The following is a 21,557-nucleotide window of genomic DNA, read 5'->3' as shown; positions in this document are numbered from 1 at the left end:
CAAGGGCATCACCATTCTCCCAGCTACCCTGACTCTGGTAGGACACAAGCCCTGTTGATTCTTGATGGAAGCATCGTAGCTGGACAAAGAGGTGTTGGAGACTTGGTAGGGAGACTTTAAGAGCCTTAGGCAAGGTCGCACAGCTTAAAAGAAGTCACACTTGAGCTGTGTGATCTTGGCCGAGGCACTTAACCTCTCTCCTCTCTGCACCTTGGTTTCTTTAAGGGTAACATTGGGATGATAATATCTCTCACCTGGTTCCTCCCACCTGGCCCCTTGGACCCTCACCTCTTCATGAGCAATTGCCACGGACTTCTGGTCTCTTCCCTTCCGATTCCCTGGGGGCCTAGATCGCTCTCGGTCTTCCCTTCCTTTCTGGTCACGCCATTGCGGTCTCTTTGCTGATTCCCCTGCCTGGTGTGGGAGGCCTCAGAGCTCAGTCCTTTCTTCTTCTCTGCCTCCTTCTTATCTGCACTCCCCCTCCTGGCAATCTCACCCAGTCTATACCATCTACCTGCCAATGACTTCCAAGTCTATCTCTCCAGCTCATTGCTCCCCAAATCTCCAACCCTATATCTAACTGCTGACCTGACATCTTCACTCCATACACCCCACAGTCACCTGCAAGGACCTGCACGATGTCCCTGCCCCCAACCCGTGGTCTGGTGACATGCTACTTGGAGGCTGAGGCGGGAGGATCTCTTGAACCCAGGAGTTTTAGACTGCTGTGAGCCATGATTATGCCACTGCATTCCAGTCTGAGAAACAGAGCAAGACCTGGACTCTTAAAATATATATATGTTTTTGAATAAATGAATGAATGAAAGGATAATAGTATACCATCCCTCTAAACCTTCAGCTCCCTACTGCCTAGAAGGCAGAGTCCAAACATTTTACAATGACATTAGGAGCCCACAGCTGGCCTTGAACTATCTAGCTATGTGAACTGTTGAATCATCTATGTGCTTGAGTTCTGAATTCTCCTGTCTTTTTTTTTTTTTTAATTTATCCTTATTTTTTTAGATGGAGTCTTACTGTGTTGCCCAGGCTGGAAGGCAGTGGCACAATCTTGGCTCACTGCAACCACTGCCTCCCCCGTTAAAGTGATTCTCGTGCCTCAGCCTCCTGAGTAGCTGGGATTACAGGCATGCACCACCACGCACTGCTGATTTTTGTTTGTTTTTTTGAGACTGAGTCTTGCTCTGTCACCTAGGCTGAAGTGCAGTGACGTGACCTTGGCTCACTGCAACTTCTGCCTCCAGGGTTCAAGCGGTTCTTCCACCTCAGCTTCCTGAGTAGTTGGAATTACAGGTGCATGCCACTATGCTGTGCTAATTTTTGGTTTTTGTTTTGTTTTTGAGACAGAGTCTCACTCTGTCACCCAGGCTGGAGTGCAGTGGCATGATCTCGGCTCTCAGCAACCTCTGCCTCCAGGGTTCAAGCGATTCTCCTGCCTCAGCCTCCCGAGTAGCTGGGACTACAGGTGTGCACCACCACACCCAGCTGAATTTTGTATTATTAGTAGAGATGGGGTTTCATGATGTTGGCCAGACTGGTCTGGAACTCCTCACCTCAAGTGATCTGCCAGCCTCGGCTTCCCAAAGTGCTGGGATCACAGGGGTGAGCCACTGCACCTGCGCAAGTTCTAGCATCTTAAGAAAACAACTCATGGAAGGGCAGTGATCTGTATACCCTACTTCCTTTCCCCAGCCTGCCTTCCCTTAATCCCATCTGAAGCAGCCCTCTGCCCTCCAGTGCCCCTGCGTACCTGCGAGATGGCTCTTCCCGAAATACAGCTTTGTGCCCCTTACCTCATGCCCGCAAACCTGCTGTGACTCCTGCTGCTCATGAAGCCACATCCTAGCACCCAAGCTGGCCCTCCAGACCCCCCATGGCACCTCCTCCCACCCCCTTTCCCACTGCTCCCTTTCCGCACAGCCAACTCACTTCATCCCAAACCTGCTCTGAGATCCTTGCTCCTATGCTTTTGTTCAGCCTAGTCCCTCTTTATTTCACTTGTCAAAATCTAACCTAAGCCTTCCAGGGAGGGGTGGCGGGCCTGCCTGAAAACCACCTTCTCCATCTTGAGCAGCCTTCCTCCCAGACAGACCCCTTTCCCTGGAGCGTCATTCTTGCCCTTGACAATGCGTGGCGAGGGCCTTGATGAGTCAGTCAGCTGGCTGGGTTCTGTGGGCCCAGCGGAACATTGGGCAGACCTATCCCTGCTCTGTGGGGCACACAGTCAGGTCATGCTGCATGGGGGCATTTCACTGAAGGCCCAAGTGGGCAGAGGTTGTACCAGGTACATCTTGTATTCTAGAGTCCTATTCCGTATTCAGTAGTTGCTCAAACAATGTGAGCCAAGGGCCCACATACTCTGGCTGAGTCCCTGACATGCTGGCCCAGGGCTGGGCACTGGGTCACAGGACACACCTCTAGGCACGGTCAGGCACCCCAGTGAGTTGCCATCTACAGAACCTGTCCCAAAGCTGCCCTGAATCCAGATCTTCAGGTCTCTGGGCCTGGAGTGCACATCCCCCTTCTCCGGGCCCAGCCCAAGCCTCTCCTCCTACAGGGAGCCTCTCTGGGGCACCCAGCCTCTGCCCTGCCCTTGCCTTACGCTGGCAGCCAGGGAAGTGAGGGAAATGAAGGCCCCTAATGTTTCTCCGGCGTTTTATGACCGCACTTACCTAGCTGTTATCTGGATGTTGTCCCAGAACAACTTCTAGAGGCGTGTCGGAGGGGCACTGTTAGGCCCAGTGTACGAAAGAGAAAGTGGCTCCACCCGCTTTGGGAACAGGTTGAAGGACCCCTGGCCGTGCGAGGCCAAGACAGGTGCCCAGGCTTTGTGATGCCACACGTGGGCACTGACTCGCAAGGGGGTGGGCATGTTGAGGACAGGAGCCCAGGCGTGGGGACACGACGGGAATCGCTGTGCGGGCATGCAGGCTGCCGGCGTGGCTCTGTAAGGTGGGCGGGGAGCGGCCACAGGAAGAACCCCACCCTAATGCGGAGGACCCAGGAGGGCTCTGCCACTTCTGAGCCATGCAGCCGTTGGTGAGTCCCTTTGTGCCCTTGAACGTCAGTCTCCATCCGTGAGTCATGGGAGTAATGACAGCATTCGGTCACCTCCCCACAGCGGGGACAACGTGGGGAGACTGAACAGCAAAGCACCCAACTGCAGCAGGACAGCGCTCAGGGAGGCGGGTGATGGAGCCTTGAGCTGGTGGGCCCTTGTTTCAGTTTCACAGACACTTGATCTGTGGCAACAACCAGGGGACCTCGAGGCGTGAGGACTGAGTGGCTGCTTTGACCTGCAAGGGCACCCAGCCTGGACTCTTTTCCTTGAAATAAGCGTGTCTCAGCTGGGCAGAGCCCTCCCCAGCAGGCAGGGGGCACCCACCCACACAGGCCCTCACCCCTGACTCCCTATTTGGTTCACTCCAGACACGAGCCAGGACATCCATGGGATGAGGTCTCGGCCATCCCCGCCTCTTCAGCCTGCCTGGCCCGAGAATGGCAGCTCCTCCTTCCTGTCTCCCTTCCCAGGCCAGAATCCTTGGCGTTGCCCCCGATTCTTCTCTTTCATTCCCATCCCACATCCAGCCTCTCAGCTAACCCTGTCCACGATACCTTCAAATATAGGTTGAATGACATGACAGTGCCATATTCAACTGTTCTGTTTTTTTTTTTTTTTTTTTTTTTTTTTTTTTTTTTTTTTTTTTTTTTTTTTTTTTTTATTTTTTTTTTTTTTTTTTTTTTTCCCCACTGTAGCCTTGACCTCTTGGCCTCAAGCAAGCCTCCTGCCCCAGCCTCCTGAGTAGCTGGGACTACAGGCATGTGCCACCACACCCAGCTAATTTTTAAAATTTTTATTATTTTTTGAGATGGAGTCTCACTCTGTCACCCAGGCTGAAGTGCAGTGATGCGATCTTGGCTCACTGCAACCTCCACCTCCCAGGTTCAAGTGATTCTCCTGCCTCAGCCTCCCAAGTAGCTGGGATTACAGGTGCCCGCCACGATGCCTGGCTAATTTTTGTATTTTTAATAGAGATAGGGTTTCACCATATTGGCCAGACTGGTCTCGAACTCCTGATGCTGTGATCTGCCCACCTCGGCCTCCCAAAGTGCTGGGATCACAGGCATGAGTGACCACCCCTGGCTTTAGGACATTTACTGTTTTACTGCCTCTTCCCACTAGAATATATGCTCCTTGAGGACAGATTCTTTAGCCCTGTATTATGCAGTTGTTGGTATTTCCTGCTGCTTAGAGCAGGGCCTGGCACAGAGAAGGTATTTGATAATCATTTACTGAACAAAAGAATAAATCAACAAATGAATAGATAAATGGAGGGTGGCAACTCCAGCCCCAGCCTCTGCAGCTTCATGCCCAGGAGCACAGCGTGTTCTCTCCTTGGTACCAAGGCCACAGTTCTTGGCACCCAGAAAGGCCTCCAACTCCAAGTTCAGTGTAAGATGAAGGTGAGGAAGGGGCCACAAAGGGTCATTCCCTGGATCCCAGAATACCAGCTGAGTCCCCACAGGGCAGCTGTGAGTCCTTCTCACAGCTCCCCTCTCATTCCCATTCGGGAGAGCACTACTGGGCTGCCAGAGCTGAGCCCACGGCCCCCTCCCCCGCCATCACCCACACAGTTTCCACAGCAACAACAGCTTCCTTAATAATGCGATTAAACAGCTGGATGGGGCTGATAAGGGGAAAGGTCCGGCATCCAGGATGGAGCACGTGGCAGAGGTCCCTCACTGCAGGCTTCACGGTCAATGGTGCTGAAATCACTGCAGACTCATATAGGTGGTAGGAGGGGGTGAGGATCCCGAGCCCTCTGGAAAGGGATGGATGGAAAAGACCATTGACTCCGCAGCAGTGGAGGCACAGAGAGAGTGAGGGCATGCGCTGATCCCCACTCACCCTCACTCTGCCTTTAGAAGGCCTGGGGACAGGGGTCAAAAACTGACTGTGCTGTAATCCCAGCACTTTGGGAGGCTGAGGCCGGCGGATCACTTGAGGTCAGGAGTTTGAGACGATCCCGGCCAACATGACGAAACCCCATCTCTACTAAAAATATAAGAAAATTAGCTGGGCGTGGTGGCGCGTGCCTGTAATCCCAGCTACTCCAGAGGCTGAGGCAGGAGAATTGCTGGAACCTGGGAGGCGGAGGTTGCGGTAAGCCGAGATCACGCCACTGTATTCCAGCCTGGGTGACAGAGCAAGACTCCATCTCAAAAACAAAACAAAACAAAACAAACAAAAAACCTGGCTGTGCTGTGCCTGCTGGCTTCCAGGCTCACAGGCCATCCTGCTTCTGGAAGGGGCTTTGATTCACTCAGCTCCTGCCGTGTGCCAGGATGATCATTTCACGCTCATGACAGCTGACACTCAGCGCTGATGCTGGGATTAGACCCAGGGAGCCTCGCTCCAGGTCCCAGCCCCTTCTCATGGGATTCCACAGTGTTTCCTATACACCTGGTCGGATTCCAGCATGACGTCCCACCTCGGGGGATAGAATACTTGCTTCCAGATCACCTTTCAGCCACGAAGCCCACCTCCCTCTAATCACCTGCTTTTTGCAATTCTTTTCACAGAGCTGAGGGGGTGAAGCGGCTAACACATGGGTAGCAGCTTAGCTGGGGTTCTGGAAGGCCCTGACTAGAAACCTGAATATCCAGTTAGAAGGAGATATCTGGCCAGTAATCCTAGCACTTTGGGAGGCCAAGGTGGCTGGATGACTTGGGGTTAGGAATTCAAAACCAGCCTGGCCTACATAGTGAAACGCTGTCCCTATTGAAAATACAAAAATTAGCTCGGCATGGTGGTGCACACCTGTAATCCCACCTACTTGGGAGGCTGAGGCAGGAGAATCACTTGAACCCAGGAGGTAGAGATTGCAGTGAGCCGAGATCACACCACTGCACTCCAGCCTGGGTGACAGAGTGAGACTCTGTCTCAAAAAAAAAAGGAGGAAATCCAAGCCTAGAGTTAGACTCTCATTGGGTCTCCCACCCTGCCCCCTGCCAGCCCCACCCACTGTACCTAGTACCAGAAACAGAAACAACTCCAGATCGGAGAGGTGAGGGGCCCAACCACCCCAGCAGTGGCACACCAGGTCTCATTCTACCCCCAACTCCTCAGGGATTCTGCCCCAATGGGGAGGAGTGAACGCAGTCCAGGCACTCTGTCCCTACCTCTGGGGTGGCTCAGCTGGTCATCCCTGCTAGGACCTTCCTTCCTGGAAGCCTGCCCAGCCAGTGTTTCAAGACCATTGCCCCATCTGGAGGCCATAGGCAGGCTTGGCAAAGCTCCCTCCTGAATGCCACTTCCTTGACTCACTTCCTTCCCCATGTCTCTGGCTCTCAGAGACCCAGGCCCAGGGAATGTGGGGGAACAGCAGGACTAGGGGGAAGCCATCCTGGGGCCACAAGTGATGAAATGCCGTAGCCAGAAGCCATGAGCTCAGAGGTCAAAGACGCCCAGCATGGCGTTCACTTGTACCAGCTGAGATGGAGGAAAGGAACCCCGGGAGCCCTGGCCTTGCAGGGAGGACTGGGTTCCTGAGAGGAGGGTGGGCTTTGGTGTCTGGTAAGCTGAGGGGTGTCTCTCTTCCACTCAGCTTCCCCAGGGATGTGCAGGTCACTGTCTTCATTTGAGGGTCAAAAAACATTGGCATAGGAGCCTTGCCCATTACTCATACATTCAGGTAGCTGCCTTCTAGGAGGCCAGGGGAGACCCTGATACCCAGGAGCTCTAAACTTCGAAGGGCCTTAATCATGCATGGCCTTGGCTCCCAAGCCCAAGGCTCATCCTTCCAAAATTGGGCAACTTTAGACCTGAATCAGGGCCCAGAGCCCACCTCAGCCCTGCTGAGGCCCAGAGAAGGTGGGTAATTTGCTCGAAGTCACGCAGCCAGTGAATGGCAGAATTTGATTAAACAGTTCACCCTTTTGGAATTTATTTTCACAAAAACTCCCAAGGCACATTCAGGGAAGCTGGTAACCTGCTTCAAAGTGGACACAAGTGAGAGAGAGAGGGATTCATACAAATCATTCACGTGGGAGGTGGTGTGTGAGTTCACAGATGTGTGTACATATGTCCCAAGGGGCATGGTCCCCTCGAGTCTCCTACCCTCCAATTTAGCCAGGAACAGCTCCCCAGAAAACAGCTGAAATGGGAGCCACTGGCCTTTCCCTGCAGGTCTCCCCATATCTGACATTCCTTTCTAACCCTACTTCTCTTTCTCTTCCCTCTTCCGGGGAATGTCACGACTTGCCACCCGTAGAAAGCTGCTTAGTTCTTAAAGTCACTTCACATTCCCTATCTTATTTGATCCCCGGAAAAATCTTGTGAGCAGGGGATGGGTAGGGGGTGGGTTATTTTCCATTTCACTGGTGGAGAAACTGAGGCTATGGAGGTGAGCTACTGAACGTCTTGGTGGATCACATGAGCAGCCCAGAGGGGCCTTGAACACCCCACCCCTCCTTGCATTTTCACTCCGGGTTTAGGTACTTCCGGGCTGCCCTGAACCACTTCCCACAAAGTGGGTTACCCACAGGTCCCTAAGGTAAAGGTTCTTGTGGAAATTTTTTTGTGGTTTGCACAGCTGAGAGGAGAAAGGGTCTCCGCTGAAAGCTGGAGTCTTGGCCACAGCTCAGTTACAAAAAAGGCCTGGAGTTCTGGGCTTTTTTTTTTTTTTTTTGACGGAGTCTCACTCTGTCGCCCAGGCTGGAGTGCAGTAGTGCTGCACTCTATTATATGAATAATATGCCATGCAAATGAGACACAGCACAGCCCATCACAAATGAATAGCCCAGAACTGGCCAGGCTCAATGGCTCATGCCTGTAATTCCAGCACTCCGGGAGGCCGAGATGGGCAGATCATGAGGTCAGGAGAACAAGACCACAGTGAAATCTCATCTCTACTAAAAATACAAAAAATTAGCCAGGCGTGGTGGTGCGTGCCTGTAATCCCAGTCACTTGGGAGACTGAGGCAGGAGAATCGCTTGAACTCAGGAGGCAGAGGTTGCAGTGAGCCGAGATTGCACTACTGCACTCCAGCTTGGGCGACAGAGTAAAACTCTGTCTCAAAGAAAAAAAAAAAAAAAAGCCCAGAACTCCAGGCCTTTTTTGTAACTGAGCTATGGCCAAGATTGCAGCTTCCAGCGTAGACCCCTTCTCCTCTCAGCTGTGCAAACCCTGCCATTCCCGCAGAGGATGAGCTGGGAGCCCCCCTTCTCTCTCCACACCCCTCCCCTGGTCACCCTCCACACTAGGTGGGGCCTGGAACAGCTTTCAGGAGCCAGAAGAGAATATGAAACATGTTTAGAGATTGGGGTGGGAAGGGGTGTGGTCAGTTTCCTGTCATTTAAGATATCCAAGCAGAGATCCCACAAGGGCTTCATAATATAGATGAGCTGACTCCCACGGAGCCTGAATCCTCAGAGGAGGTATATAAGCTCACAGGGGCCCAGAGGCTCAAAGGCACACAGCCAGGCAATGACAAGGTTGTATCCATAGCCCTGGGGTCCTGTTTCCCAGCCCAGCACTCTGTCTTTGACTGCCTTGTGACCTTCACTCTCTCGGCCTCAGTTTCCCCAGCTATACACTGAGGGGTTGGACTAGCTGCTTCAAACTCCTAAGCTCCCACTTTCTTGGATTGCACAATCCCGTGTTAAGGTAGAGCCAGATGGTCTCTGAACGTGGGACAAAAAGGGAGTCCTGAATTTCCCAACTCCAGGTTCCAGGAGGCCTGTCTCTTCTAGAGTCCTAAGCTCCCAGGGTTCAGCTGGCCACCCAGGAACAAGGAGCCTTTGCACCTGATGCTTGGGCACAATGACCCTATTGATTTTCTTCTTGGCACCCCAGGCACCACAAACCTGCCATGGTCATACCAGCCTGGCCCAATGGGCAGTGAAAGGAAGTGTGCTCACGAGGCAAAGTGTGCTCACCTCTGGACTGTGGTTGCAGGTGGCCTGTCCCTGCTGAATAATAGATGAAGCTCCTGTGGGCAGTGGCAGGGAAGTTGCACCATCTCAGATTAACCTTTGGGTCACCCACAGAGAGAATCCTGAAGACGCCTTTTTAGAGTTTTTTTTAATCTCCATTGCTCCAAGTTTCAAAAAATTCACATGACGCCTTCGCCCCATCCTAAACACAGCCCAGGAGCGTGGCTCCAGACATACACACCTATGCACATGCGTGCGCAGCACGCACTCATGGGTAACACCCCACATGCCTGCGTGTGCATACGTACACACACACACACACACACGGAATATATGTACAAATACTCAAAATAGGAAAATGACTTAGAGATTGGGATTCAGAGGCTGTGGGCACCCCTTAGATGACCACAGAGAAGCCCCTTTAATCGGAGCTCCCTCTACAATCTAAGCTCCCTCTCATAGAGGCAAGCGGGTTTTATAAGCCTGTAAGAAAGCTCTTGGGCTGTATGCACTCAGCTCACCTGAACTGTGTTAGAGGCTGGAGTCAGCAGGCTGAAGAGCAGCCTGTCTTAGAGAGGGATTTGGGGTGACAGTCACAAAAGGCCTAATTTTCTTTTCTTATTTATTTATCTTTATTTTTTTGAGACAGTGTCTCGCTCTATCACCCAGGCTGGAGTGCAATGGGGTGATCTCGGCTCCCTGCAAACTCCGCCTCCTGGGTTCAAGCGATTCTCCTGCCTCAGCCTCCTGAGTAGATGGGATTACAGGCTCATGCCACTGTGCCCCCCTAATTTTTGTATTTTTAGTGGAGACGAGTTTCGCCATGTTGGCCAGGCTGGTCTTGAACCTCAGGTGATCCTCCCACCTCACCCTCCCAAAGTGCTGGGATTACGGGCCTCAGCCATCACACCTGGCCATTTATTTATTTATTTTTAGAGACACTCTTTCGCCTAGGCCACAGTGCAGCGGTGTGATCAAAGCTCACCGTAATCTAAAACTCCTGGGCTTAAGTGAATCTCCCACCTTTGCCTCTCAGTGGGTGGGATTACAGGCATAAACCACCGCACCCGGCCTATAGCCTGCTTTTCTATCCCAGCTCTGCCTTCATTGAATTGAGTAACTTTGGGCAAGTTCTGTCCTCTCTCTGGGCCTCCCTTTCTCCATCTGTAAACGAAGAGAGTTGGACTACGGGAATCCTGACACCCTGTACCTGTCTCCAAGCTGGGTCCTGCTTCTCCCAACCAGAGTCCGGGGTGGTGACGATGGCGGGCACTCAGACCTCAGCCTTACCCAGAGAAAAGAAGGCAGCAGGAAACCTTCCCAAGAAGGGTGGGACACTGCACAGCCAGCCTCCCAAGGCACCCGGTTGAGCAGGTGCTCTGGATACCCTGGAGGCAATCCCTGCCCAGGTGGGCAACCGAATCCTAGTCTGCGGCAGATGCTGAGGGAGGACCCTCCACCGCAAACGCGGCCGACTGCGAAACGCCCCTTCCGCCCCCGACAGAGGGGCTAGGATGGGGCCGACTCACCCCGCCACGCACCGTGCCTCGCTCTCCCGGGCTCCTCAGTGCCGCAGCCGGGAAGGGCGGAGCGGGGCAGGTCCGGGACCCCGCGTGGGACCCGGCTCCGGGCGGCGCCGCCAGCCTCCCTCCCGCGCCCCATCGCCCCCTCCCGGGCGCCCAGGCCGTCTTGGGGGCTCCGTTTCGGGACACCTGCCGGCCCCGTGGGAAGGCAGGCGGCGGGGACCGGGCGAAGCCGGCCGACCCCGGCCCCTGCGCAGTGACCCCGGAGCCCGCGCCTTACCCAGAACTTGGAGCCGAACTTCCCGGAGCCGCACAGGGTGTCCATGGGGCCGAGGCGCCGCAGCGAGAAAGGCGAGCGCGGTCCGACCCAGCTGCGGGCAGAGCGGGCGCGGGATCCGCCTCCGCCCTCCACACCCTGCGCTCCGCCCCGGCCCGCCGAGCCCAACCCCAAGGCCTGGGGCTCCCGGCTCCCCCTGCCCGCCCCCGTCCCGCGGGCTGCGGCAGCGTCTCCCTGGGAGGGACTTTGGGGCAGAGGTGGGGGGCCCTTGACTCGGCGGCAGCCCCTGCGAGCGGCCCCTGGACCATGGAGGGAAATGTCCCCCTAAATCCAGAGGCCGACAAGCCCAGAGCAGAGTCTATTTCCAGGGGGGAACTGGCATACACAGGCGCTCCCACCCCCGAACAACTCGGTGGGGCCTATGAGTCATGGAGTCCGGGAGATAGGGAGGGGGATTCAACAAAATTCCTTTTCCAAGATTCCCTTTTCCTAACAAAAAAGAAATCTTGGAGAAGGTCACGTTCATCTCCGGAGGTCAGTTTTCTCATCTGTAAAATGGGACGGGCTTCTGTGCCCCATCGGGACGGTGACCCCTTGCTCACCAGGTCGAGACCACTGGCAGGGCCACACACTGGGAACCTTAGTGTGCTGCCCGGGTGTGTACTAGTGGTGTGGGTGGGGGCCGCAGCATCATGGTAGGGGCTTCCTGCGCCCTCTTAAGCTGCTGCCCCGAGGCTCTGTGGCTCCCTGGCCTTGCCATGTCACTTCGGCATCTCTCTGGGCCTCCACTTTGACATCCGCAAAATAGGGACAATCATAGAAGAATCTTCCTCCCAGGGTTCTCTGAGGATTGAATGGAAAAATTGTGCAAAGCGTATTGCCTGACACACTTAGTGGGCACCCAACATGTGTGAATGCCCTCTGTTTCCGCCTGATCAGGGTTGGGAGAAGGAGCCCCATGTGAGTGTCCTGGTCCTCCTTCTGTGGCTGAAACTCTACATTCCCGACCTGTAAAATGGGCTTTTCAGTGGTCTCCTTCTCCTGCTTGCCCCAGCTGGGCCATGTGGGGATCCCTCCATCTCTCAATCCCTCGGTTGCCCTGTCTTCCTTAACACAATCCCAGAAGCCAACTCAGCACTCCTTGCTGTGGCTCAGAAGGAAATCTCCTGGGCAGATCTTTCCCTGGCTCTTCTCTTCCCTGCCTTTGCCCACAGGTCTGTTCGGTTTCACCTTGGTGACTCCTTTTCTGGCTCTTGTTCTCAACAGGTGTTTCCTTACTTGGCTGCTCCGCAGCAGGTGTGGGCGGGAGTCAGAGAGCGCGGAAGTGGCAAGCCACCTCCTGTCTCTCTGGGCAGGCAGGAGGTCAAGAGAAGGGAAGTCCCCTCAGCTACGGGCTATCAGAACCGAGATCTGGCTGGGCACGGGATGGGGGTGGGAGTGGGGTGGATAAGACTCCCCCTTCCCAGGCAGTCAGACTGGGGACTTCTGCCTCTCCACTGGGCAAATATTCTCTTCTTTATCTGCCCCCTTCTATTCCACTCATCCACACACATCCTCCCTCTCCTGCCCCCCAACCTCCATCTCTGGGCAAAAGACTTTACAGAGCTGTACACCTTGTTACAGTATGCCTTGGGTTATGTTTAGTTATGAAGAGTCTATCTTCCCTGCTAGTCTGAGAGGTTCCCAAGGGCAGACACCTCTAATCCCCTCCATACCTTTTGTATACTGTGTGATCCCAACAAGCTACTTGATGTCTCTGGGACTTCATTTCTTCAGAAATGTGGACAAGGTGATATCTAAGTTCTCCTCCAGCCCTGGTGGATCAGCTTCTACGGCCTGGGCAGCTGGGAATCTTCCTCCACCCCTTCCCTGACCCTGATCATGGCTTCATCAGCACCCACCACCCCTGTGTTTTGACCTTGGTCTACCCACCGGCTTCCTCCAACTCTCCGTCCTCCCCCATTACTTTTTAAGGGCTTTTGGGTCATAGGCACCAGACCTGGGCTTGGGGAGACCTGGGGACTTTCCTTTAGGGCCTTTTGGAGGGTGAGCTCCCGAATCAGACCCCCTTCCTGAGATGAAGAGGCAAGAACTAGACTAGAGTCCCCCACCTGGGACTCTCCACCCCCAGAGCTGGCTAGGCAGTCCACTGACTGGAGCTCTAGTTTTGGGCCAGGACCCTTGGGTTCTGGCTTCAGCATCAGAGCTGAAGCACCATCCCTTGTAGCCCCAGGCTTTTCTATTGCCATGGCCTTCCCAAGGCAGCAGCACTGGGCTGGGGACTCTGAGCATGGTGGGGGCCCTTGGTGAGCCTCACCTTCCTTTATCTCTCTTGAAGCATTGAGGCTTCACCCCTCCTGGCCACTCAGGGAGTGTGTCCCCTTTCACAGAGCCCTTGAATAATAACCACAATATTCCTAAGATGTTATTGTTTGGGTTCTCACCAGAACAAGAAATCTGAGACCCTGAGACACCCTACAGCCTGCCCAGGGCCTCAGAGCTTACCCCAGCACAGGAAGGAGGCGCCCCACGCCTGCCGAGGAGGTGGTTTCTGCAGTCTCCCTGAGTGGGATACATTTCCAGTATCTGTCTTTAAGGCTGCTTGGAGCACTCTCCGACCTACACCCTACCTCCCTCTCTGCATGTGGCAAACTTCAAGAGTCTGCTCAAGCCCCTCTCCCCCTCAAAGACTTCCTTGGACCTCCCCAACCCAGTCCTGGGCTAGGAGGCTTCCCCTTCTTGTAGTCACTGATTGTCATGCTTACCTACCCCGACAGGACTGTGGACACCTTGAGGATAGGGACTGAGGTTTATCACTGTATCCTCAGCACCCAGGACTGGGCCTGGAGAAGCTGGTCCTCAGGGTGTGCTGTTGACTGATTAACCAAACACCTATTTCCTAAGAAGTCATAGTACCAAGGCCACTGTGGAATTAGGTACAGCCCCAAGAGTGGGCAGTGCCCACTCTGCTTTTGAGTGTTCAGAACCAAGATGGTTACTGCTGGAGGGCTCCCAGGAGAAGCAGTAATGATCTTGTGGGTTGGGCTGCAGCAGAGAGATGGACCAAACCTCCCCCAGCCTTTGTGGCCCAAGCCCCATCCTCCCTCCCCAGCTGAAGGCTGCTCCAGGCAGGACGGATGGAGCATGTGCGGTGCTTCCCCCACAGTAAGTGTCCCAGGGGAACCCGGCATCAGGGATTTCCTGGCAAGGAGATGGAAAGATAAAATAATTGCAAGGTACAGCTCAGAGCAGGCATGACAGCAGAGAGAAGAAAGCAGAACCGGTGGGGGGGAGGGGACAGGGAGACCCAGGCACAGGAAATGCTTCGAAGGCGGTGGCGGGGAGGCAGGTTGGAACTGACAAGGCAGAGGGGCAGGGTGTAGAACAGCAAAGCTTCCCCTCCACTGCCTGATTCCTTTTAGCCCCTTGTGGCTCCTTGGAGGCCTGGAGCACCCCCAAACCGGGCTGCAGCTCCCATGCCCCAGCCTCCTCCTTGTCCTCTCTCCTGCAGTGGGGCCTGCTTCCTCCAGACCCCAGCCTGGTGGTGGCCCCACTGGCCCCACTCATGGCCCTCAGTGAGGCTGCCCCTCTGCCACCAACCTGCACTTGATCTGATTTGGCATGCAGGGGAGAGTGCTGGCTGCTGTGCCCGATTCTGGAGTTTTCAAAGCAAGAAGAATTAATTAGCTCTGTGGGCCACAGTCAGCAGCTCCCACACCAGGAACCAGCGCTAAGACACGCAGTTTCAAAGTTTTTAGCAGAATTCCCTCTTGGGGCTTAGCTGGAGCAGCTCCTCCTTGACCTGACTGCTGTGGCCTGGAGTAGAGCTCCAGGACACACCTCAACTTTCTTTGAGAGTTCATTTCCCTCCTGGCACCACTGTCCTGGATTAGCCCTGAGTCTTTCCTAGCTTTAGGCAGGGGCCATTGAACACCGTGGGCTCAGCACTCAGATGGCAGGGATTCCTGTCTGGGCTTCTCCATGTACAAAGTCCTTCACTGGGCCCTGGGAGCCTGCTTCCTCCTTCCGGGGTTATGCAAAACACCTGCTCCCTAGAAGGTGGCCATCGGTGTTGGTGCCCTCTCCCTGGCTTGGTCCCTCTGCAGGAGGTGCCCCAGGTGGCACCAGGTGAGGGTGCCTTGTGCTGCCACCTGGTGTCTGATGCCCTCATTGCACTGCCTTCGCCAGCCCCCTGCCACAGGCAGCTCAACTGGCCGGAGGGAGGAGAAAGGAGAAGAAACCAGGCCATGGGGCACCAGGCTGTGGCAGGTGGGGACTAGGGGTGAAGGTGGAAGTGACAGCTGTTTGGAAAGTGGGTGAGGTTTGGGTAGGGCAGGGTTAGAGGAGAGGAAGAGAGAAGAGGGCAGGAGGGCGGGGAGAACAGGTCCCATGGGGTTCAAGGGCAGCATTATGCAGGGAAAGGGTGGTGCCCGGGAACCCGGAGTGATTGCAGAGCTACGCTTGGCCCGCTCTTGGACAAACGCCTGGAGCTGAGGGATGCCTTCTCTTAGGACTGAACGCCTCTCGCCACCATTCCCTGCGGCCGAAGGCTGGTGTCTGGCCAGGTGGGAGGCTGGGGGCCTCTCTAAGCCTCTGAGTTTGCCCTTTGGGGAACATGTGTGCACGTTTGTATGAACGTGAATGCGACTACTTTGGAAAAGGACCCCCCAGCAAGTCATTTTTTGAGCAGGAGTCTTCCCATCATGCCCCATTTCCTCCACACTGAGAAGAGACAGGAGTAGCGTGGGCTGGAGGTTGGCCAGACCTAGGGTCAAATCCCAACTCTGCCATTCCCTGGCTGTGTGACCATGGGCAATTCACTTAAGCTCTCTGAACCCCACTGCCTCGTGGAGAAATGACAGCAATCAGACTTCCCTTGTTGGGTGTTTTGAGGAGTGATAGACTGCGTATGAGCCTCAGATTTGTTTTTAGCCCCAGCTCAGCTCACTCCTCTTCCCAGTCCCCCACCCCCAGACAGACCTTTTCCTGGAGTCTTGGGGGTGGAGGAAGCAGAAGCAGCCAAGCTTGAGGTGGGGGCCTGCAGCCGCTGACACAATTTCTTCTGAACCCCAAAGGGGAAGGCTGAGGACAAAGGCGCCAGGATGGATGTTCCTCCTTCAAAAAGCCCCCATCCCTGAAGCCCCTAACCAGTTCCATTCCTCCCCCGGAGCCCTCATCCAAGACCTGCTGCCCCCATCAGCCACTCCGCCTCCAGCCTCCTTCAGTGTCTCCACCCCCTACCCCCACCCACTACATATCCTGGAGCAGCATCAAATAACCACCCAGACAAGCAGCATGAGGTTAGCAGTCTTGATATTATTATTAAGATCCAGCGGTAGCTGCTTTTCCACCTCAAATCCCTTTTAATGAGACACAACAGTTTCCATCATTGATAAAGATTTTACATCGCTGGGGGGAGAGGTCACAGTTCTCTCCCCCAAAATACCCACTTTGACTTTGCTATTAATATTTCCACATCACTACCCAGAGGCCCCCCTCCTCCAGGCCACAGAGGGGGCTGCTGGGGAGGGAGTAGGGGAGACTTTTTGTTTTCACCAGGCTGGTCCCTACAGATCTCTAGAGAGCAACCCAAAAGCATAGTAAGTGCACCCCAAATTCCTTGGTCCCTGCTGGGAAGAGGAGGCCAGGGGAAGGGGAACCCCGAAAGAACCAGGCATGCTAAAACTCATCCTAAGCAACTCTCCAGCACTACAGTGCTGTTGGGCTGTCTGAGTGGTGGGGGGTGGTGGGGGGTGCTGGACGGGTGGGGAGAGGTAGGATTCCAGCTCTCTGGCTTCACCTTGACCCAGAATCCTCTGACCACTAGAAGAACAAAAGATCCCAGAACCCCCTCCCCATATCCTCCAACGTCATTAGGGAATAGGCAGCTACAGAATTCTACAAAAATATAAAAGCTTAGTCTGCAGATCCAGGTGACAGAACTCTAGGGATTTTGTACAGCTTTGCTTTTTTTCCCTTTTTTCTTAAATGGCAGCTCCTATAAGCACTGCCTCTCCCCGCAACCCAAGGAGGCCAGAGGAAGAAGTTTGACATTATTGCACACCCTAAAAGAATAAAACCAGGCGTTGGCTTCAAGGAGTGGTATCCGTTCTGCCCAAAAGAGCAATAAGAGAAGCTCTCACCCAACTTAGAAAACACAAGGCTGGACAAGCCTCCAGGTCCACTCGCCTGGCAGCTTGGTGCCCCCAGCTCCTAGCTGACTGGGTCAGACAGGGCATGACCGAGTTCTGCCATTGAGATTCCAAGAACCCAATTCAATCCTGGGGTTTGAAGGCCCTGGGGACAAGGGGATAGTGCTGTTCAAGGGAGTGGGGTTGGGACAGATGTCTGGGAGTGGCTAGGTGACAGGCTGGCTGGACCCATGCTCACCACCTCTTGGCACCAAGATTTCAGACAAGAGAATATTGTCTGCAGTAGCACCAGACAGGTGGCCTGGGCCATGCCACTCCCCCTCTTCCTGCCTCGCTGCCCCTGACCACCTTCACACCTCCCTCCTCTACCAACTCTCCCTGGGCAGGCAGCAGCGTGTGTTAACACTGCCCAGGGGGCCAGCTCCCCACTCAGCAGCCTGGCCTCTGACCCTACCACTTCCACCAGGAGGTTGCCTCTGGATGCCTGGCCTGGACCCTCATCCTCTGGAGGGGCAGCCCACTCTGCTTACACAGCTTAATTCCATTGGGGGCAGGTGGCTGAAGCCCCCATCGGACAGTGCCTGTAATGCCGGTCAGCTGAAGCCGCCCCCAAGGCAGGAGGCTGAAGTCCAGACAGCTCAGGTGATGCATCCAGCCAGAAGTGAGGCAAATCCGTACTGAAGCTTCAGAAAGGAAAACCCAGAAACACTTCCCCCTCCCCCACCACCCCACAGCTCCAGATCTGCAGCTCTGAGGCAGCCTCCCCCAGCCTCAGTCGGCCCCATTAACCAAACAGCTTCATTATGCCAATTTCCAGCTTTCACTGTGCGGCTGATAGCTGTCAGCAGAAATGAGAGTTAATCTGGAATTACTCCCATTCACTGAGCTGCCTGGCTAGAGGAGGCAATAAAGCTTTGAGAGCAGCAGAGGAGACCCTGCCTCCCCAGAGGCTGGGGGCTTCCCTCTCCTTCGAGGCTGGGGAGGGCAGGCTAGAGGTTGCAGCCCTCCAGAGCAAGGTGTTCAGGCTCTCTCTCCTCTCTCTCTCTCTCTCTCTCTCTCTCTCACACACACACACACACTCATACACACGCACACTCATACGTACACAAAGAGGCAGCCCTGAACCTTCCCTCCCCGCCACCCACTCCCCGTCTCCAGGATCTCTCTCTTCAGTGCCATCTGGACATGCCTAGCTCTCATCCCTTTTGCTTTTACTCTGGACCGTGATTAGCTTTTTATTTAGGAAAATTACTTTATTTTATATATATATATAGATATAGATATGTATGTATGTATATATAAAAAGGTTCCATTTCATTTGTAAAATCTCATTTTTTCTTTTTCTTTTTTTTCCCTACAGAAAATGATGACGAGGTTGAAGGAGAAAATAAGTTACATTACAGTTTCCAAAATGGTTCTCGCTCTCTGCTGAAGATGGGCCGCCGTCGGGGCTGCCACGCGCTCTCGGGCCCAGCTTGTGCTTTGCAAGAAGAGGGAATATAACTAGACTGTTATTTTAGGTTAAAATAGCCAAGAGACAGACGCCTTCGCCTCAAAAATATTCTGAGACACATAAAAGTAGAAGGAAACAAGTCTCTTCAGTCACAAAATGTCGTACATCCCGCATATACTAGATTCAATTAATTTAATAAAATAGAATATACATAGAGATTCTGCACAAACGTATTGCTTTCTCCCAACAGCTCCTGGTGTCGGGAACTTCAGCTGCTCCGGGCCTCTCCTTCTGCCTGGAGCCAGGGTTGCCAGGGCTGCTGCTTTTAACTCTCTTTGGAAGTTCTGCTTGCAGGTACCCAGAGCCACTGAGGCAGGGAGGAGCGCCTCCGCCTCCTTGGTGTCTATATGGAACTTTCGTCAGGAATATAGCCCAGGAGGAGGAGCTAGGACTTGGCACCCAGTGGAGAAAGGTGAGTGGGAGAGTGGGCAGGATCAGGGGTCCAGGTCTGCTGGGTCAGAGGATAAACCGGAGAGACTCAGCACATCTTTCTTTGGGGAGGGCAAGGCAGCCATGCTGTCGGGGGGACCGGAGGCCAAGGGATCCTTGGAGTCGCTGGACGGAGCCCTCCTCCGGAGGCAGACGCCAGGGCTGGGTGGGGGCCGAGGGCCTTGGCTCTCAGGGGGGTCTATGGAGATACTGGGCGGGCTGAGTTTTTTCTTGGGTCGGCTCCCAGGCCCCCCAAGAGGCTGGCCCCCAAGGTTAGAGGGGCCTGTGCCCAGGCGGGGTTGGGAGCCGCTGTCCAGGCAGCTGACGGCAATGGAGTGTCTCCTCTGCTCATCCAGCCAGGACACAGGCCGGCGCTGGCAGCTCTGGGCCTCCACACTGTAGCACTTCTTCAGGTCCCGTGGGGATGCGGGCTCCTCCTGGCCACCGGGAGGCAGGAGGTCTCCTGAAATCCAGCTCAGCTCCGTGTCCAACTCTAAGCTGCTTCTGGTCTCCGGAGGGCCCTGGTCCCAGCTGGGCTCTGGGCCTAGGCGAAGGGCTGGCAGGGGCATGTGCTTCGGGATCTTGCTGTGGCCGCGGGAGTGCTGCCGTGCCTGGATGCTTGACTGGCCCCAGAAGGAGTAGGCCCGAGCCAGGGGCGGGGAGGGCCCACTCACCTCTGCCAGCAGGTCTTCCCGGCTGCCCAAGCCCTGAACGTCCAAGGAGTCAGTCCTTATTGCTGCCTATATGGGGTGGGGTAGGGCTCAGTCCAGCACTTTCCTCTCCAACATGGCCCGTCCCTCCTGTCAAGCTGGCTGTGCCCCCTGCCCACCACCGCCATGTACAGCAGAACCACCTGAAGCCGAAGTCCTGGTAGCTGCTCTTACTAGGAGATACAGGTCATTGCAGCCTGACCTCTGCAGTCCACTGTGCCTCCTCTCCCTGCTAAATCCCATCTTCCCTCCCCCAAGCCCTGGCCTCCCCCAAGCCTGCACGGACAGCTCCCTCTGCGGCCCCTGACTCCGGGAATATGAGGGAAGCCAGGCCCTCTCTGCTGACTGAGCTGGCCCTTCATGCCCCCGCCTCTGCGTATGCTTCCCCTTTGGTTCTGAATGCCCTTCCAGATCGGCAAGAATCCCTCGACTTTACAGACTCAGGTGCTCTGTGACACAGTGTGTGACAGTCTCCGTCCCCAAGTAAAACTGACCCCTTCCTCCTCTGTGTCCTTGCTGCCCGCCACACGTGGGCATCTGGCAGCTGTGACCTGAGCTGTGATCTGATGGCAGGTACATCTCCACTATTAGACTGTGAGCTCCAGCGGGCAGGCACTGTGTCCCCGGTGCTTGGCACACAGAAGCTGCTCAGTGACTATTTGCAAAATGGATAAGGACTGTACCTGCTCCCCCAAGCATGTGGGATTGAGATTCTCATGTGCCCATGCTCATGCCTCAGGATGCACACACGACATGGGCTGTGGCCTTGTCACCAGTGGAGCAGACAAGCCTCACCTGGCTACATGTGGCTGAGCTCTGCGCCCTTAGAACGTGGGCTCTGGAAGGTGGGGCCCAGGCTTGGCCAAAAATGGAGACACTTTAAACTTGCCTTGTGCCCCTCAGATCAGTTCAAAGTGTGGAGAAAAATTGGGTGGCAGCTCTGGTTGGAGAGAAAGCAAAGTCCAGAGACCTGGGTCCTATGTCCGACCAGATAGGCGTGACCCTGGGCAAGCATTACCCCGCTCTGGTCTCCAGGTGTCCTCAATGGAAGAAGGAACGGGGTGCAAATTTCAAGAAGGCACACACCACTTCTGCTTTGCCCAGTACTGTGTCCCTGGTATCTGCAACTGAGCCTGGTACATCACTGGCACTAAATACATGTTTTCTGGAGGAATGAAAGTGTCAACTCAGGTCATCACCAGCAGCCTAGGATTCCTAGCAGAGGTTCCAGCCCCCAGGCCTGTGCCTGCCTCTCCACATCCGCTCACCTGGCGCCTAAGTGGCCTCTGGGCCAAAGGGGAACGACCTGGTGGGGGCAGTTTGGGGATGGTGCCCCAGGTGGTGGTGCTGTGGGGCTGGAGCAGATGAGGTGCATCTTTGGGAAGCTGCAGGATGTAGCTGGTGTCTGCTGGCTGGGAGTGAACGGACAAGACGGAGCCTGTGGAGACAGGGAAGAAGGGGAAGGGTGAGGGGAGAGGATGGAGCTGGAGGGTTCAGGGGCGCAGGCTCCCAGCTGAGTCCTCCCTTCCACTCTCTCCCCCTCATCAGGGCCTCTACCCTTACCCCCTGGACTGAAAGCCACCACCCCCAGGCTGGAAGCTCCCCTATGGTCGGAGAGACCTCTTTGGCTACCCCAGTCCCCAATCCCCTCAGATCCCCAGAATGGAGTCTCCCTGTGTGAGCCAAATTGGCCGGCTCCAGCCCTGATACCTGACTGAGCTTTGGGGAGCCCCCAGCCCCTGTGTCCCAGGGACCCCTCCACAGTGCTCCCGTGCCGACACATGTAGCTGTCATTGGGCAACGAGTGAGTTCGGCTGACCCCAGACTTCCGCGCAGTCAGTAAGTCTGGTCCTGGCAGCTCCGTGGGGTGGAGCTGCATCTGCAAAAGGAACAGGGGAGGGAGGTGGAGGAAGAGGGCGTGTCTGGGTTTGGCAACTGAGGCAGAGCTGACAATAGAAAGCAGCAGCCCCCCACCCCCCAGCCTTCACCCCCGTGCC

At 55.1% G+C, this 21,557-nt stretch overlaps 2 protein-coding genes and 1 long non-coding RNA gene across 25 annotated transcripts in view; 1 reads left to right on the top strand and 2 right to left on the bottom strand.

Moving 5' to 3' along the window:
* The window catches only part of ABCC3 (ATP binding cassette subfamily C member 3), a 53,891-nt gene extending 42,986 nt beyond the window's left edge, over positions 1 to 10,905 (bottom strand). Inside the window, exon 1 of one of the 2 annotated variants that reach the window (XR_005202088.1) lies at positions 10,760 to 10,905. Coding sequence is in view for 1 of the 2 variants with exons in the window: in XM_017540165.2 (XP_017395654.1) it covers positions 10,760 to 10,804 (45 nt within the window). In the remaining variant the exon portion in view is untranslated. The remainder of the gene's footprint in view (positions 1 to 10,759) is intronic. The other variant, XM_017540165.2, reaches the window with a different exon arrangement.
* A 2,814-nt stretch (positions 10,906 to 13,719) lies between these two features.
* LOC108312311 lies at positions 13,720 to 18,579 on the top strand. Its single transcript, XR_001828582.1, has 2 exons — positions 13,720 to 13,921; positions 18,269 to 18,579. It is a non-coding gene; the product is annotated as an uncharacterized LOC108312311 (long non-coding RNA).
* CACNA1G (calcium voltage-gated channel subunit alpha1 G) overlaps positions 18,253 to 21,557 on the bottom strand; it is a 66,822-nt gene continuing 63,517 nt past the window's right edge. For 18 of the 22 annotated variants that reach the window (XR_001828578.2, XR_001828577.2, XR_001828579.2 and 15 more), the window contains 3 exons: positions 21,271 to 21,439; positions 20,829 to 20,998; positions 18,488 to 19,590 (listed from right to left, as the gene is read on the bottom strand). Coding sequence is in view for 17 of the 22 variants with exons in the window: in XM_017540151.2 (XP_017395640.1) it covers positions 18,856 to 19,590; positions 20,829 to 20,998; positions 21,271 to 21,439 (1,074 nt within the window). In the remaining 5 variants the exon portion in view is untranslated. Of the gene's footprint in view, positions 19,591 to 20,828; positions 20,999 to 21,270; positions 21,440 to 21,557 lie in introns of all 22 variants that reach the window. The other 4 variants (XM_017540153.2, XM_017540155.2, XM_017540152.2 and 1 more) reach the window with 2 other exon arrangements.

This window comes from Cebus imitator, unplaced genomic scaffold (assembly GCF_001604975.1).
Source record: "Cebus imitator isolate Cc_AM_T3 unplaced genomic scaffold, Cebus_imitator-1.0 Scaffold123, whole genome shotgun sequence".
NCBI lineage: Eukaryota > Metazoa > Chordata > Mammalia > Primates > Cebidae > Cebus > Cebus imitator.
Note: the sequence above shows the minus strand (reverse complement) of the source record. Positions and strands in the feature narration are given on the sequence as shown.